This window comes from Cyrtonyx montezumae, unplaced genomic scaffold, assembly GCF_038088225.1.
Source record: "Cyrtonyx montezumae isolate F1298 unplaced genomic scaffold, pur_monq_1.0 scaffold_3, whole genome shotgun sequence".
NCBI classification, from domain to species: domain Eukaryota; kingdom Metazoa; phylum Chordata; class Aves; order Galliformes; family Odontophoridae; genus Cyrtonyx; species Cyrtonyx montezumae.
This window is the reverse complement of record NW_027072034.1, coordinates 67,258,448-67,278,341: the sequence shown is the minus strand read 5'-3', so window position 1 is coordinate 67,278,341 and position 19,894 is coordinate 67,258,448. Positions and strand designations below refer to the sequence as shown.

The window sequence follows — 19,894 nt, the reverse complement described above, 5'->3', positions numbered from 1 at the left end:
AACCGCAACCTCCTTGCCACTAAAGCGTTCAACACCTAATTTAATCTCTCCTTGCTGCATTGGCACAGCAGTGAAAAAGGAAAAGGGGAAAAAAAAATAATCTGGGGACTTCATCAATTTTTCATGAATTTTCATTTAGGCCAAAGCCCCCTCTTACAGCGGTCGATAGATCAAGCTGCTGTCACATATTTAACACCTGGGGCTACAGCTGCTCTCCCCAGGGGTTGCTGCTGACTCAGGCTGGATCAGAGGCTGGTGACTCAATGTGAGGACCCCTCATGCTCTCTCTGTTGCTTACATGCGGCGCCCCATTGCTGAGGACTGAAATACTATCTATGTCTCCTGATAGTCCCACTGGAAAACTCCACCACAATGGTCCACTTATGTCAATTCATATGTTGGAAAAAACTGCTTTTATTTTAAAACTAAACGTTTTCAAGAATGATATTCAAGAATTAAAGCAGTTTCATGAAAATAAGATTAACTCCCTATTCTAAATCTCCCAAGGCAGTTCGGCTGTTAAGATGTTTCTAATAATGCCAATCCTAGTTCAATTTTTGTTTAAAAAAAATCTGCAACATTTGAATACATTCCACTATTTTGAAGAAGATTTTTAAAATTGTTCTATGACTAAAGCATTTATTTTTAATGATTCATCCATAAGACATACAAATATTACATCAGAATTTATCATATGCACAATCAAAAAATTATCTGTTGCTAGCATAAGAATTATCCTTTACTCTTTGTGGAAGGCTCCTCCAAAAAGAAAAAAGGTTACCCTAACAAAACACAGCCCTGACTGATGCATTCATGAAGAATTAAACAGAATACATCACGTCCAGCTCAAACTACGCCTTACAATATAGACACTTATTTCTTCCTCAATATCCTCTGGAATAAACACTTTCTAAAATTACAGACAGTTCTTAAAGCATGTTCTGTATGGTAAGGATGTTCATTAAGTAGCTTCTCAAATCAAAGTTCCCAACAGTTCTTTGAGATGTTTTCTGAGAATATTCTATGATTCGATGGATCTACTTTTCTGATTGTTTATCAGTAGGTACAAATATTTCCCTTTAATTGTATGCAAGTGCTTTCTATGTGCGTGGATTTAAAAGTAGATTAAAATTTTTGGGGTGGGCTGGTATCTAAATTGATCATGTTTGGGAAAGATGTTAACTGCCCCTACCTAAAAAAAAGAGCTCTGGCTTCAGCAATTTGCAAAAATCACCCCAAAAACAAGGGGTAAAAGTGATTACATTAAAGATGGGACACTTTCTGTGCTTTGAATCACTACACGACTGAATTTCACTGAAGTTTTTTCTTCTGTCTGATGGGTATTGCAGAAAATTTTCAATCTTTGTACTTTTGCACCAAGTGACCATGGAGGGGAAAAACTGAAAGATGAATCACAATTAACATTCTATCATCTGAATGCATAAGCATGACCACATTTACAGGTACAGAAAATGACAAAATATTTCTTCATAAATCATTCAGAAGTTCCAAGTGTGCATTAGTGGGGAAAGATAAAATAATAAGAAAAACAATTGCTGATTTTTCCACTAAAACAGCAGACTCAAGCATTTTAGATCTGTAAAAAGCAGCACATTACCTCTAATAGCACAATTTGAGGCCACCTACAGTCATCTAGTAATCCAAAACGCTGTTTTCAGCAAAGGACAACCACCCTTTCTCTGGTGATGAAAACAGCTTAGCTCAGTGTGGAAAGAGCAGTTTTCAACACCATTAGAGATAGCAGAAGGAAGCCTTGATTGCATGTGGCTGTCTCGGTTCCCTCAGACAGGGCCCTGGCACCCAGGCAACTCACTGCCCTCAGCAGTGTGGAAAATAGGGGAATGAGGACTCGCTGCTGACAACAGGCTGTCAGCAACAACTCATTTCCCAAGTGTACACATGGCCTGTTACAGGCCACTTTAGAACTTTATTTATAGACAAAAGTCTCAAAAACAAGGAAAACTGGGCAGTTTGGGTATCTTCTCCACAGGATTCTTTTGACACACATCTAACTTTGCCTTGTGCTTTTGTAACAAGTGAGCATAAAACGAGAGAATATTTAAAATTCAACAAATGAGTAACTTACACATTGTTTACAGGTTTGTGTGTGTTTTTTTTATTTTTTATTTTTGGAAACCACCTTCTTGTAATCACAATCATGGTATGGCTCAAGGAAAGACAAAGCACTGCCTAATCTAAGTGGAAACAGAATGTCTGTCTTAGACTGCTAAACTGTTTAACTTGAAAATTCAGTCAGTTAAATTTCAAAGCTATGAAAACAGTAAAAAAAAGTGGTTTCAGGTGCATGTTGCTATTGCAGAAACTCTGGCTATAGTTTCAGATCTAAAGTTTCATGTTCTACGATCCTTCGGACAGTGAAACCTGGTTTTATTATTTTTAACGTCTTGTACTGTCTCACATGCAGTTCATGCATGACCTGCCACCAGTTATGGTGGTTAAAGATATAACACCAAAGACTGGAGATACTGTAGCATGAGTCTCACAGCAGCCACTGAAGTAAGGATCAGTGACAACTGATAGAACACAGATCACCTCTGAATTCCAAAATAACCAATCGCTTCAGTTTGATGACTCAAAGCAAAACTTTAACGTTCTGAGCTTCAGTAGGAGATATATGAATCTCAGCATGATTGTCATAAAGATTTCAAAATGTTTCCGTCTCTCACAAAGGTTTTCTTAACAGATTTAAAAATAATAATAATAATAATGTATACAAACACAGAAATGATCCACTTGAAGTTTATCTATATTCATACTCACCCAGCTTTCAATCTTTCTTAAACTGGTCATCTTCTCAATTCCTAAATACCTACCCACACTGAGTAACTTTATGATGCCTTTATCAGTACATATATATTTATTACGGGCTCAAATAAACATTCTTTCATTTTTCCTTTAAAACAGTTCTTAATCTAGTTTGTGATAAGCAAAAGGCAGTGAACAGGTCTGCTCTACTTGGCCTATGCCAACATGTAACTAATTCAAGAATAGCATTTTCTTGAATTTCTGAAAAGACTGAAAACTCATGATCATGTAACAATACCTATAAAAGCCCCAAACTGCATCAGGAGTAAAATCAGCTTTTTCCTGCCTCTATTTTTATAGGCCACCGTATGTTTTTTTGTGTGTTCTTAAATCTACTCTCTACCAACTAAGTGATGCAATTTGGTGCTGAAGCCCTAATTTAGTCAAACACATTTTTCTGACATTACTGTCAAATGAAGAACTGTGAAGGGAAAATTAAAGTTCAGCAAGAAAACAACACTTATAATTCTACTAGAACACGCAATTACGCAAAAAAAACACTGCTATGCTTTGTTGATACTCTAAAAATATATATATTGAATTTTTTTTTTCCAGTACATACAACCAAGCAGCAAAAACTGCTATACAAAATGTTATATTTTATGTATGATGAGCTTGCTTGCTCTTTGACTGTAATGAATGCCTTTGCTAACTCTACTGGAAGCAGATCATGCATGCTGGGTGGTCTCTGTAAGAGCTGTGACAACTTCTCTTTTAAGACAAAGAGAATCAATAAAGAATAAGAGTGCTCCGGAAGACATGAGAAATGGCCAACAATTTCACTTGCCACTCACATAATGAATAAGGCCTATATCAAGTTTATGATAGAGGAGCACACATTGAGGTTTCCAGCACTAAAGAACATGAGACACCAAGAAGCTGTCTGTTCCTGTTGAGGTAACAGATGACTAAATAAGGAGAAACAGACAGTGCACCTTATATTAAATGATGGGTATATTTCCACATTAGTTTCAGCGTAACCAACTTAGTCATAATTTAGAAATTAGATTATTCTTTAGAGGAAGATTAGCCTTTGTCCATGCTTGTGCCAATCATGATTATACACTGGCTAGAACTATACTTCTGTATAAATCACATTCTGTACGGTCACTGCTACTGAATAAATGCATGTATAAATGCCTTGACTAAGAGCTATAGTTACTGACAAAATGCCATGCTTTTCTACATTCATCTCCCAAATCGCTGAATGTATACAACTACTGGAAAGCAAGATAAAAGCAACTAAAAGTGCTAATCATAAAAAACCTTACTCACATGCCACTTCCAGAGATGCATTGCGACTCACAGCTTCTCCAAGATAGTTCCTTGCTACGCAAACATAGCTTCCTTCATCAGGTTTACTCCTGCGTCCATGCACAATACGTAAGAAAAATAAAGATCCGCTAGGCAGCAGCATACGATGGGAGCGAGGATCATCTTTGTCAGTTTCCACTCGCTCTCCATCTTTGTACCATTCAATAGTAGGAGTTGGCCGTCCTTCAGCTTTACAGTTCAGGGTTGTTGGTTCTCCTTTAGAGACTATCACATCCGAAGGATGCTCAACAATCCGTGGTGGAAAGTCCTCCTGGCGGAGTCGGGATCCTAGGGAAAAAGAAAAAGGTGGAGTGAAGCATAATTTATTTTCACTTCTGGCCTCACAAAACATTCTCACAGATTACTCTTTCAACATCACCAACATTTTAAAAGAAATTACAAAGAAAAAGACAATCTGTTCACAGATTCCATTGTTTGTTTTTTATCAGATAAATCAGAGTCTGTATCACAGACGTTCATAGCTTTAATACAAACTCAGGTTTTTAAACACACGCTTCTGACCAAGGCATTAGCAAATACATACCCTATGGGGATGGGACTTTTACATATCTATTACATATATTACATAATCAGCTTTATTATATTACATAATAAGCTTATCTATTACATAATCTATTACATATACAACCATGACAAGAACTTTTCCGTTTCAGTAATGTTTCTGTTTTCATTAGCTTATAGTTTCCTGTGCCCTTCCAAATTCCAGTTGTGCAGATCTCCTACTTTTGCATCTGTCAGACTCAACATACGGACTTGTCCAACAGCCCTATGTCTTATCACACATGAACACTTTTTGGTAATTTTAACTGTAAACTTTGTGAGGAAAGGAATAGAAGTCCATTCTACCTAGTGAATCCACCTTTGGACTTAGTTTTGCTAACATTCTTGTCATTGAACTAAGGACTGATAGAGAAATAAGGTACTATACTGTTGCCATAAAAACTGAGTACTTCAGCAGCTACCAGCTTCTACTACCAGTAGAGTAAAGGTATCCATAATCCATACTGCAAGCGTACACAGACACAAACTAAATTATATCCAAGCACAGATAGATACACTAAAAGAACAGTTGAAAGAATATTTCACTCTCCACTTTTACGGTCAAAAAGACATTCAAAATCTATCAGGAGAATTTGCAGTTAAAAAGTATCCTTAGGCTACGACTGAACACTAAAATATTGAAATCACTAAAGACTATAAATTTCATAGTACTAGAAGCCAAACGTTGAGACACATGTACACATACCTATATATCTACCAAAGTAATTTCTTATTCTGAAGGAAAAAAAGTAGCACCAGTTAGTTGTGAGAAGAAATTCCCAACATTACAAGCAAGAACACCAAGCCTAAGCATTTCTTAAATTTTGAAGAGACTTAAATCAGAGAACAGTGATAGATCTGATTATATTTTAATAAGCAGATGGCAAAAAATTACAAAATTTGTAATAAGAAATGAAAAACCTAAAATATTAAGTCATTTTCTTAAACATAAACATTTAGCAATAATATTCACAAGTCCAAGCAGTACATTCTAAAGAGAATTACAAGCCTTATACAATCCTTTAAAAAATGGCAGGCTTTCTCCAACAAAGAATTAAACCCTTCACCTTATACAGCCCAATTCAAAGCCAAGGATCAACTCTTCCTCTTTGGTACTATTGTACATCACAAAACTAACATTTACCTCAGCCTATCTTTATTAAGTAATCTGTACTCAAAAGAGGGCTGAGATGTGAGGAGCAACGACTGCACCCATCAACAAGATGAGGCTTAGTCTATGTTTAGAAGAAGGGCTCATATCGCACAACTCTGTTATGTCTGGGTGTACCTTCTGCTACTGACTGTTACAAGTCATTCCCCTCAGCATGCATTTTAGAGATGGGAAAAAAAGCCAAAACCCAGTAAGTCAATCACGGAGCACAGCAGACACCCTCCTTCAAATCCAAACTGAGTATCGACAGTTATTTCAAAAGGATATGCTGTTTTAGAAAGACCAATCACAGCCAAAAAAACGATTCCACTGGTTCTTTTTCTGGCAGGTACAGTCACTGTCAACATGCCTGAGAATGACTGCTTCAGATAGTATATTTCTAGCTAAATTTTAGTTCTTCCACTATGACTTCCCTGCCCAAGATACTGTTACAAATACAGCCTCAATTAGAAGGAACAGGAATATCATTAACCCCACGAACTAACTAGAAAATATTTCCTTTCCCTTTTCTGTAGTGAGAAGGAATCGTAACTTATCCAAGATGACAAGTTGTTTCACTGAAGCAGGCTGTCTGCGTTGGTATCCTGGACTATTCATGTAGTTTCCTTCTCAATTTTTCCCTCAAGGATTTCCAATACGCTTATATCTCATGCATGCATACAGCATGTGAATAACCTCTAAATATAAGAGTCCCTAAGCAGTCATTACCATGATGGACAGTAACGATTTCAAATTAGTTGTTACATGCTATTGGGTGAAAACACACCTTTGGAAAAGTCCTACAATATCTATGATTGATTCAAAGCTGCGTCTGTAAAAGGAAAAACATTAGCACTTCTCTGAATATACACTCACAGAGTACACCAATACTCACTGTATGTTCAAGTTCACATAGTTATTGCAAATGACTGTTTATTGCACATCTCCACAAGAGTAGCTTCACATATGCATTACTGACTGATTCACAGAGAAAGTTTTAGGCTTACATTTTTGCCTATTATTTCACAAAACGATTAAAGCCACTGTTTTTTCCTGGCGTATATTTAAACCCTCACCTAATTTATGAAGTTTGCCACAGAATTTAAAAAAAGAAAAAAAGAAAAAGGTTTTCAGTGGTTCTACTGTAACAGTATTGGATACTCTTGTGTTAATTCTAATTCAAAAATAAGGAAAAGAACAAGTGAAATTAGAAAAGAATTAGGTGCAGTGACTTTCTGTCTTGAGGCTATCACGCAAAAAAGTACAGAAAACAGATACATAATCGCAGTGTCCTCTGAAACATTGCTGATCACACACCTTAGCAATGTGTGAGCTTGTTTATACTTTTACCACATAATGAGAACAATTCTAAGTCAACTTTTTCTAGCACACACCAAACAAATAATAATCTCCTTCTCTTTCAATTTCAGTGTTCGCTCAACATGATAACTTTGAAAGAGTTCCTTGCTGGAGTTCCTGACTTTTATTTATTTATTTGCTGAGACTGCTGTAGTCAAATCCACAATACCATACCACACAATCCTATCTTCTCTCCCTCAAACAACTTCTCTTTTTTTTTTTTTTTTTTATGGAGATAAGGCAAGGAATGAAGCAGCTTCTGCAGAGAAGCTTCTGATATCTACTAATTAGAAACCTATTAGTAGAAATGATCCAGACTTTCAGAACGTAGGATTCTGAGACAGATGTGAAATAACATAACGCTGTCACAGTAGAGTGGATGCTGCTGGTGCCTTCACTACAGAAAACGTAATGTGCCTAAACATCTCATGCAGAATTTCATTAGTAACCTAGGGGAATTTAAAATTCGACAGTCCTCAGTGAGCAAATCAGAGCTACTGTCAATTATCAGGAGAAAACTGATGGAGCAATATCATTGCACAGCTTCATCTCACACATTAATTTTTCACCTTTACAGATTAAAAGATTTTCACTGTTTGTTGTTTTTCCCCAACTAAACAGGAAAGTAAAAATCCAACGTTAATTATTTGCTCTTGTTTACCATCAGCTAATTCACCATTTCTCAACTTCAGTCTACAAGCCGGCAGTGAGTTAGAAGGAACAGATTGTAAATCTAACTCAGTTAAAAAAAAAATTCAAAGACCTTTAGCTAGTAATAATGTTCATTTCAGTGAAACAATGAAGAGTTTCCAATTACTACCTGGAAAAAACAAAGAGTGTAATTCTGAATGAGCTGAAGTCTAACTGTTACATTATTTCACTTTTGCTTTTATTGGTAGATACCAATATTCATATTTAAACACAGACTTTTTTTTTTTTTTACATCAGAGAGAATATATCTGAAATTCCTAAACATAATAAAATATAAGTTAGCCCACTGTTAAGAACGATTAAATAAAATATGGGTCATGAAATAAAGGTCATGACACTGAATATATGAAGCCTAGTCCCATGCTGGAGCCGAGTGAGAGGAAGTTCCTAGAGGAAACAGTCACAAAAAGGCTAAAGAAAGCTCTAGTTGCCTCTAGTTGCTAGATGTACAGATGCCATACTTGCACTGAAACACATTTATCACTTGCTAGCCCTTCTTCTCTTACAGCTTTGTGTATCTGCATACTCATGAACTAATCAAACTCGTGGAAAGAAAGGAAAAAGAGATCAAAGGTGACAAAAGTAGAAAAAATATTCTGGAATGCAAATTATACTGTATATTTCTGAAGACACTTCAAACCCACTCTGATGCATTGTACAAGAACTGAGAATCATCTCCAAGAAAACTCATCTGAAAACAGTAAAAGATGACATCACTCATTCTTTTTGACCAGAAGATCAACAGTATTGCTGTTCTGATTAATTCAATTCCTCATAATCAGCAACAAGTTTTAAAGATTTGTTGTAAGACATCTGACTTCTTCACAAATTTTCTCAGAGGTCCAATATACCATATAGTTACAGATACATCAATTGCATATAAACATAATAGCTTTTATTTTCAATTTAGCATGGTTGATTCAGTATGCAAATAAGCCTAAATAAATCAGAACAAAAAATTGTTATCAAATAAATTATTTACTACAGAGACAATAGTAAGTAGGCAAGAAAACTCCCTTTTTCACCACACTTACAACAAAGGGTAATGAGGTGAGTAGGTATGATACATTCATATAACTTCACAGAAACAGGCATTTGGCAATTCTAGTTCTAGTCCTCCCGTGCCACTGTCTTTCAAATTTCAAGGAAAACCATTTTCATTTATAGCACTTCACACTCTTCTGGTTTTAATTTACTAGCTTCACATCAAGACCAAACTTTGACTTCACCTGTTTAACCCTATTCTCTACATAAGCAGTGGTCTGTCATACAAGAAAAGCAACAATACAGATTAAGTTCCTAGTGATTTCATTCATTTCTAAAGTAAATCAGCAAGGTGTTTATGGTTACAGACCTAATAGGAATTAATAAAAAGATAAAGAATAACCACCAGAAAGGCTAATGATTTCATTGCAACTGCTGATCAATTACATATACGTATATAAAATATATATAATATATATAATATCAGTTAATATGTTAATAAATGTTAATATTTTGATGCAATATTTCATAATACAGATTGCAGAATTGCCTGCAAGAGACTCCTCAGTACTCTCTCTTCCCCTCTACATTTATCCCTCCCTGTCACCAATTTCCACCATTCTGCCACTTCATACACTATTTACATCTCTCTACTTCTTATATTCGACTACCTGACTGATGACAAACTGTAAAACTCTTTCCAGACTGATCTCTAAGGCAACTACTCCTTTTATACTTTTTCTGAAGACTTATTTTTTAATTTTCCTATTTTTCATTTTTTATTTCTTTAGAATTTTGAAGTTGTATACTTTGATAGAAAGAAATGTGAGATTCCATTTTTAACAGCAGGAGTAACAGTTGCTTAACACTACGTATACCATTCTATGTACTTACTCAGATATCTTACTTACTCCATATACTCCCTACTATATGGAGTACTTAGTATTCTGCCCCCCTACTGTTCTTACAACACTGCTAATACTCTTGCATATAGCCCTAAAATATAGAGTTAACAATAACCTTCTAGTTCACTGAAAAGCATCCAATATAAGTTAAAGATATATACTGCATGAAACACTTTCAGTTCAATATTTTTGAAAGATCATGCTTAAGAAGGGTATTATATACTTAGCTCTAAAAGATCAATGCTTGCAAAACAACCAAACTTTAAGGACAAGTCCATACTACAGAGTTCATTATAAAATAAAAGTAGAATACGGAAACACACACCAAAGAAGCCATACTGCCTTTTGAGAGCTTATGCGTACTGCAATTAAGAGTGATCAATATTGTGTCTGAGAGACTATTAGCTTGTTTTGTGTTTTTGAGAACATTTTGAATGCATTTCTTGTAAGAATTTTGCCAAAAACACACATTTCCACAGATGGTGAAGGACACTTGTTTAGCAGTAAAACAAACTGCGAAGTTAATAAAAAAAGCAAAAAAAAAATATATATATATATATTATACTGCAACAAAGCAATAGACACGAGCAAGAAAAGGTTTGAATATACTCTATTTTACTAAGACAGCTCAAAAGATTTGCTCCAATGTTCAAAGAACCCTTTTTTGACCTATAGTCTTGGGTACTTTCTGTGCAGCAAATAATAAGATCAAATGGACAAACAACAACAACAACAAGAAAAAACACTCTGAAATTAAGTAAAATCACAACTGTAAGAGTGATGTGTTTTATGGACATGATTCAATACATTCTGCTGTTTTTTTTTTTTTCCTGGCAATGTACGATCTGCCATACAGCCATGACTGAATTCCTTTTGCCTCATGTAGACATTCAATACTTTTTTATGAGATAACATTAAGCTTGAAAACAGACACCCCTGCAGCTACTTAGTTAAATCTACTGCAAGACAGTTACTGTTCATTTTCCTGCTTCTTCATATGCCTTGTACCACTTAGGAAGTACTTATCAGACACGTTTATTACAAGTATCTGTTAGAAATAATGAACAAGCATGTTGCTTTCACTACCCTTTTAACCACAGAGTTGACTGAAAGCAAACAGAGATCTTAAACAGAGATCCAGTCAGTCACATCCTAGTTTACACAAAAGATAACGTAAAAAAAAAAAACATTTAAGATAATGAGAAAACTCAACCAGAGTACAGGCTGATGCACTGGCATCAAGCTGATTATCCTAGATGCATTCCTCTAGGCAAAGTGACATGATAAAGATTACATTTCGAAGATTTATATTTTACAATCTCTCCTCCTCCCCAGAGATTTGGCGGATGGGAGCAAACCCCAACGATATGACTGGTTCCAAGGTAAGGTTTTTGTTCAAAGCTGCGTCAGCAATCACAAGGTCCTCTGAAAGCTTTTCCTAGAGCAAAATTAATCCATTAACCAACACATCATAGCTTCCCCAGGACACATATCTGCAGATAAGTCACCCTTCCTATAGTGCATGTTTGCCATGAAGAACAGGCAACACTGAATAGACAGATCAATAACTGTCATTAAAAATATTTGACCAAATTTTATTGTAAGTCTAATTCTGTTATATTTCTGTGGTATAAAACTGTGACTTCGTCAAGAGAGGTGTAATCAATTTTAATACTAAAAAAAAAATTTGCAAATGTAAAACTGACTCTTTGATTTTGCTCTTTGTATATGGACAATAATCCAATACCATGGCATAATCACCCTATTCTTTGTATGAAATTATTTCAAGGGAAACATTCCAAAATTGTTATTCAGACTTAATTAAAATTTATTCTAATTCACTTCTCTTCAAAAATTTTCTTTCTCACACACCAACATACCAACATATGAATGGTATATTTCAACTGCTGGGAAAATCCAACTGCCTTGCAGGCTGGAAATCAGACCACCTAGCACAGAGCAGAAGTAGAACAGTTCTGCACAGTTTTCAATAGTGTGAATTGTACCTTACTTAAGAGGTTTCCTAACGGGTTACTTTTCAAATCACTTGAGGTAATAGTAAGAGCTACCTCCCTTCCTTTACATGCAGAAGTCTTATTCAGAACGACATTAGTATTGCCCAGATTGCAAATAAGTTGGCTACATTCTCTCAACTCTTTGCACTGTAATATTTTCACAAGGTCTTAACCAGTCCTTAAAAATCATTGCATTCTATGACAGTGCATGTTATGGGTGTGAGATTCTCATGGGCATTTATGAGAGGAGTGAATAGGATCACAATATCCCTGAAAACAGTATATTGACTTGCAGGCAAATGAATCACTTTTTCCCAGGTGAAAAGAGATGTTATAAATACAAGACACTGCTTCAGTGTGGAGAGAAAATTGATTTGGCTGTTGAAAAGCAGTTTGGTTTAGAGTTCAGTTATCTTCCATAGGCAAACTCCCTGGAAGAAACTAACTGACAACTATATACTTAATTGAAAAACAAACAAACAACCATCACCACACTCAGTTTTAATTTGCAAAAACAAAAACAAAACAAAAAACACTGGCTTTTGAAATAAAAATTCAGGTCAACTTCAAGTGTTTGTTTCATAAATGTTCACTGGCTCTGAAAAAATGGGATGACATTTTTTCAGAGCCAGTGTCAAAAAATTGTGTCAAAAAATACACGAAAAACTAACAAAAGAAACAAATATAAAATAAAAAAATATGAAAAGAGGAATATTTCCAGTTACGAAAAGTAGAAATAGTAAAAAGGTTTATATGAATACATGTGTATATACACAGCATATGTATACAAAAACATGTCATCCACAGACATATAAAATGTACAAATGTACACATACATACACGTGCTACATTACCTCCAGAGGTCCTTGCCTGCCCAAATTATTCTACTATATAGAAACACAATGTAACAAAAGCACTGAACAGACAGAAGTTTTTTCTACTCTTTTCCTCCAGCAGAGCTCAATCAAAACAGCTCTCCCCTAGGGAGCCTTTCAGAGTCACTCAGGAATTAAGTAAAGCTAAGCAGGAGTGTATGCCCAACTCCACCAAACATCTTCTAGGTCTTTCCCAGGTCAAGGAAGGAGCAAGGAAACAATAGACATTGTTTATAGACATTGCAGTAATGTCTTCATTTTACAGCCAGCACTTTATCACCACAGCACTGAGGAAATAGCAATGGCTTCTTATTAGGCAGTCAAAGGAAAGCTTTTTTAATATTCCAATATTCCTGCACACCATTATTATTAATTAAAAAAAAAAAAAAAAAGCCTAACTGGGAGCGACTAAGTTTTGTATTTCTAAATAGAGGGACTGATAACAATAGGTTCTCCATAGTCTAAGACATTCTTTTGATATATCACAATGAACATCTAAGATACTTCTACAAAAACCCAAGACCTATACTTCTCAAAAAACAGTCCCCTATAAATTTCTTCAAGGATGAGCCAAATAGCTATCAGAGTAGGATACAAGTGCCACAGAGTGAAATCGAAGTAACTTTACAAATAAAACATTACACAAACTTTTCAAAAGTTAAAGAAGTTGTTTCTCCAATAAAGCAGTTTTCAACATCTTATAAAAGTCTCTTGAAAAAAAACCACAATGTCTAATCTTTAACTTTGAGATAAATATTTTGAAACAGAAGTCAAATGTTACACCACTGTAAACGATCATGAAGTTTCTTGTGTGATTTTTAATTCTAATTAATAAATAATCATCTTTCCACAACACAACTCTTACAAATCTTGATGACGTTTTTAGATAGCCTTGACAGTTATGACCCTAACATTCACAGAAGACAATACAACAATACATACAGCTAATTCAGGCAAGAAAACATTCTTTCTGATTTCCTTGTCCTCAGATTCATAAATATCTCTTTGAGATCTTTAACATGCTCCCATACTCTGAAATGTAGAAGTCTGAAATATTTCACAGACAGATAAAACCCTGCAGTTGAGCAAGGACAGATATCTCAAGGTATCTAAGATGGTATGTATATGTATCTGGAGGTAGAAATGAAATTTTCTGGAGGTATGGAGGTAGAAATAAAATTTTCCTGCCACTATTCTCTTACAGTTTGCTGACAGCCAATGAATGGCAGCAGCGGGGCAGTCTGACATAATGATGTCTAACATGGAAGTGGAGATAATGCAAAGGGATATTACTGAATTCCTCCATGCAGAAAAAATTGGACCCATTGATATTCATTGATGTTTGCTGAACCTTCGTGGAAACAAAACTGTGGATGTAAGCACAGTGAGGCAGTAGATAGTATGTTTCAGCAGTGGTGACAGTAACAGTGGTTCACCTCCACTGGTACAGATTTTTATAAGCGTGGTATGCAGGCTTTTGTTCATCACTGGTGACAGTGCATAGGTAACAGCGATGACTATGTTGAAAAAGAGTGTTTTGTAGCTGATAATCTGGAACATCGGCTAGAGCTACTGTGCTCTTTGTACCTGTTGTAGTGTCCACAGAAATAATTAGGAGGCATTCCTTTCAGAGCAACCTATGTAATTTCACCCATCTTTATATCTCAATAGGTAGGCACTGTTCTAATGGCTTTCTTGGACCAAGTCTGACACAAAAATATCTAAGTGTATAAACCTAGTGTTGCTAGTGACAGTCCTAGCTAGGAATAATCTTTCCATTCAAAGAACACATATTTTAGAGTATCCTTCTACAGCACTACTTTTCATACATTAAAAAAGAGATTTTCTGAACTATAAAATACAATGACTCAGTAATGCCCAAACTTTAAAGGCTATGGATCTCCGTTGGCTACACTATGACAGCATACGTTATTGATAAACACCTCTGAGAGTCATAGAATAGCAAAAGTACTGCTGTGACAAAGCATCTTAAAGCCTTCTTTCCAATACAGACATCCACTTTTCTCAAGGACATACAGCACTATGCAAAGGGGGGGGGAATGAGAGGGCCTTGTACTACAGCAGCTGAAACAATTAGTCCTAGACAGTTCTCAAATTGCATATTGTAAATAAATTGGTGAAAGAATTAAAAGCATCAGCAGAGGAGGTAACAAGAAAATACAGAGATTCCATCACCTCAGGCTGTAATCATTGACATTCCATCACTATTTTCAACAAAAATAATGATTTTTGTCTAGAGAAACTAATAGAAGAAAATTCCACTTTTAAACACCCTGGTGAGTGGACTCCAGTCAACAGTCAAAATTCCATCCAGCCAACAACACTCCATCCTCCCCCACAGGAGCAAAAAAACCAGAAAGAAAGCAAGAAGACTTACAGATGGAGGTAAGGACAACTAACAGGGAACAAAACAGCTGCGCACACAAACAAAGCAAAAAAGGAGTTAATTCACTGCTTCCACTACTAGGATGATATCCAGCCACTTCCTGGGAAGCAGGCATACTATATGCTAAAATTTGCTTTGGATGAGAAATGACATGATCATGGAATGTACCTTGTGTCCTCTTTATCTTCCTTTCCATATGCTTTCATTGCTAAGTATATCATATGGTATGGAACATCCCTTTGACAAATTTGTGTCAGATTCCTGGCTTTGATGTCAACCTCTTGCCCACACTACCCTACTATTTTCTTTGCTTAGAGGTAAAATCAAATTTTTCAGAAGACATTTTTTTCATATATTAAAAATAATAAAAATAATAATCTCAAAAGCATTTGCCCTCAGAACAAATGATGCATTAAATATATGTACATACACAAAAAATCCATAAATATGCAAATATGTCAAGTACAGAAAGAAATACATGCATACATGCTCTCAACCACACAACTATATGCAAGCACATTCTAATCTCTAAATACAACAAATTAGGAACTTAAAAAAATAATTAAATAATATTTTCTGAAAAACTAATTTACACTAAACTGAATTCTTCCAGGAGTGACAGGTATGATGCAAGACATTTTTGTAGATAAGGTTCATAAGGTTGGAAAGGACCTATAAGATCATCTAGTCCAACCATCCTCCTATCACTATCCCTACCCACTGAACTACTAACTCAAATCCCTTAGCACCTCATCTAAACGCTTCTTGAACAGCGCTAGGGATGGTACCTCAACCACCTCCCTAGGCAGGCCATTCCAGTGCCTGACCACTCTTTCAGAGAAAAAAAATTTCCTCAAATCTAATCTAAATCTTCCCCGGCACAACTTGTGGCCATTCCCTCTCGTCCTGTCGTTATTTATCAGGGAGAAGAGGCCCACCCCCTCCTCACCACAACCCCCCTTCAGGAAGCGGTAGAGTGCAATAAGGTCTCCTCTGAGCCTCCTCTTCTCCAGACTAAACAATCCCAGCTCCCTCAGCCGCTCCTCATAAGACTTGTGCTCCAGACCCCTCACCAGTTTTGTTGCCCTTCTCTGAACACGCTCCAGGGCCTCAATGTCCTTCTTGTAGTGAGGGGCCCAAAACTGAACACAGTACTCGAGGTGCGGCCGATATCTTTGGCAATTTGGATTCCATAAGCAGAACAGCAACAAGCTTTTTTGACCAAAACTTACTTTAATACAGATTTAACACAAATTCAGTTATTTAGCTACAAATTAGGTGTTTGATACAGATATCTAATACTTTTTTTTTTTTTTAAGTAGTAGTAATGGAAGGACTTCGACACATACACAGCTTACTAGGTGAAATGAAATCAAAGCTTCCCTGCAGATAAAGGAAACAAAATATTTAGGGAAACACAGGAAAACAAGTTCAAGGTTGACACCATACAAAAACTAGCATCAAGATCTGCCAGTGTTTGCATTCTCTGTGAATAGTGTAATACAAGCTTACTGCATCAAACTTACATACTCATAGTAGGGAATAAAGAACAATATGTACTCTCTTCTGTATTTTACTAATCATAGCTGTATTTGTACTATCTTGCTTTTATTTCCAGTTAAAGTTAATGAATATAATGAGATTGTGAAGATATTAACTATCAAATGGTTCTTTTTCTATTATAATTTTCCCCATCCAATGAAAGAAAACATTTATGTTGTCATGTCACTATTCTGAGTTTAAATAAATACGTATTTTCTACAGTACAACACAGGTAAGAGAAATGCACTTAAAAGCCAACAGGTCTGTCATGTGTCATCAGCTAATTGTACAAATCTGAAAACATGTCGCTCAGCAGATGTTTCAGGTACAGCACTTTTCTTCCATACAACCATTTCTATCAGAGGTCATGCAAACACTCCAGCAAGCTTTATTTTTTTATTTTTTTTCCCCTTCCCTCAACAAGAATCTGCCTTTCACCATTAATGTCATACCTATATCTTGGTCATAAAACTAAATGCCACTCAACTACATAGAATATATACAGTACCTTATTATAACTGTGAGGAGAAGGCTTATTACTAGATGCTGGAGATTGATGTCCTGTAGACAGGATTTCAAACAACTATGATGCTGGATTTATGAAGAGAAGGTTATTGCAAAACAAAGCCCAATAAATTTCATTTATGCCAAAAGCAGTTGCAAGTTTGAGGAAACTGACACAGGTCTAGCATAACAGTCAACTGTAACTAGATCAGCTAAGGAAAGATTTCCATTCCTTGGCTCAACAACAAATCCTCAAATAGAAAGGGGCTAGAAGGGTGAGATTTTTTTCCAACATAAGTAACTTAATGAATGAAGTACTAATTAACATTATGGCATTGATAAATGGAGAGAGAGATTAAGGATGTACTCGATATTCAGGCCTTCCCAGATGGACTGTCAAAGCCACATTAATTCCTATCTCATTGGAGCATCTGCTTCTCCCATAATCCACTGCCCCTTGGTACAAACAACACAAACTGTTGTGACTCAATTCGATTTATATCAATCTAATTTCTTTTAATCCAATTTGTATTCCAATCTACTACCTTCTAATCACTTAAATCTTCAGCCTCCATCTGGTAAATTTTCCTCAAAATTAACCGAGCAGATGCCTCTGCAATTGTCTTCCACAGTCAGGCTAATCATGCCCTCACAGTGGCCTACAGAGCACACTGAATAGGTACGTGACTTACAGCATTGCCCTTCTTATTACAAACATGGCGATGCAGGAAGGCCATTTTGTCTGTCATTAATTGGTTATTTTGCATAACACTGCCAGGGAAAGATGCCTAGGAAACAAAAGCCAAGCGTAAAAAGCTTCATGAAGGCAGCATGACATGCTCTTCATCTGTCACATGGCCATTATACTTCCAGCCACCTATTCCGAGGTAACAAATATGGAGGTGGATTACAGTAAAATACATAACAAACATCTACACACAATACTGGACTGCAGGGGTTTCCTCATTACTGTTACTAAACTTATACAGAGCAAGGAACTGTCCAAACAAAATTCCAAGAAAAATATATGATACTAAGAAAATTAAAAGTACATTGTTTCACCAGACCCCAAAAGTTTTCTCTCTCAAGTGAATTCATTTTTAGACATACGTAATTAAATACACAATAGAGCAAGATTTTGTGACTAACAAAAGCTATAGTTCTTCAGCTTTCCACAAAACTCTTGCCACAGTAAGGGACAAAGGCTATATATACTGCTATTAGGATGAGAAAAGGAATTAAGACTAAAGGCAACCCTCTTAGCCAAGGATCTAAAGTAAAAGGCAGAAGAACCAGTACTCTCCTTCAAAATCAGTTGCATTGCTAAGAATACAACATTGTTCTTTCCCCCTTGATAAAGGCTACGTCACCTCCAGGAAGTCAAATGTAGGTTCACTGCAAAGGACATATCATTATCCATATGCTCACATGATCAAACACAGTATGTTTCTACACTTATTCAAAATCATAGAAGGCAGAAGCACAAGTATTAAATGTGCTGCTCATGTTTCCAAAGCAACATTAAGTGGAAAAAAAAAGAAAAAAAAAGAAAATTTCAGCAGGTGCTTGAAAATAAAAAGGAAAGCACAAGGGGAAGGAAAAAATGAAAATAAAAAAGAGGATCACGGGCTGGGCCAGCAGAGCAAACACAAGGTAAGTAGTGTGACTAACTCACCTAAGTGAGAAAAAATGCTTAGGGAAGAAAACTTCCCATGATACTTACTCAAGTGTGCATCATGAGCTACATTCACTGCTGCCCTACAACCACGTACATAAAGTCAACCATTAAAAAAACAGCCTACAGATCAAGGAGAGAACAGTGAGTGCCCTTTTCCCACTGCAGCTTCTACATAAAAAATGTAGCTCCACATTTGCCAGAAGACTGTGGAGGGTTCAATCTCAAATCTTCATCTTACAGAAATACTTGAGTCATTCAGACTTTCAGTAGCTTGAATATGGGCTTACTGGGATGCTTTGAGGAGTTTGGTAGTGATTCCTCCCCCTTACCTCAATCTTTCACATCTATCTCATTTAAGAACTTTCATTTCTCAGCTAACAGTTACCTAGCAAACTTTCATTACCTGAAGACAGCAAACTACAAATACAACATATCCAAGACAGAAAACACCAGAGAAGGAAAGAGAGTGTGTTTGGCTGAGGAGGGAATGGAGTGGGCAGTCTTCCTTCCCCTCCCACAAGCTGTCAAGTCCTTCTGTGCACACCCCCTCCCTCATTCCTGCTAAAAACCTTCCTCAGTGCGCCTGCCATGACAGGTGGTCCAGATTTTCACTTAGAAAATCTGGCCACCCTATGTTTGCAACACCTCCCTGCTTAGTATCATCTGTTAATTTAATTAGCATGCAGTTTACCCACTTGTTCAGATTATTAACGAAGATGTTAAACATGACACAACCCAAATAAAAAGATCCGTGACAAACCAAATGATGCCTTTCTCTACATCAGTTTATTGCTGTCTATTGTAAGACTTTATTTGTAACCTTCAGTCAATTGTTCATCTCCATGTTAGTATGTTCAGCTAAAAGGTTGTGATACACTCTATACAGTCGAACTATACTTACTTGTCCCAATCAAAGTCCTAGTTTTCACTTCCTGTACATGTTGTTTTATCAATGCAAGTAAGAAAAACATTCTCTAAGGCTATTTATTGACTATTTATGTCTTCTAAATCTTTGCTTAGGGAAAAAAAAAAAAAGAACAAC

The 19,894-nt window shown here is 36.1% G+C and overlaps 1 protein-coding gene across 1 annotated transcript in view; it reads right to left on the bottom strand.

The window, feature by feature from the left end:
• ROBO2 (roundabout guidance receptor 2) overlaps nucleotides 1–19,894 on the bottom strand; it is a 407,749-nt gene that overhangs the window by 361,297 nt on the left and 26,558 nt on the right. The window contains exon 2 of the mRNA XM_065741855.1: nucleotides 4,123–4,449. Within this exon, the coding sequence (XP_065597927.1) occupies nucleotides 4,123–4,449 (327 nt within the window). The remainder of the gene's footprint in view (nucleotides 1–4,122; nucleotides 4,450–19,894) is intronic.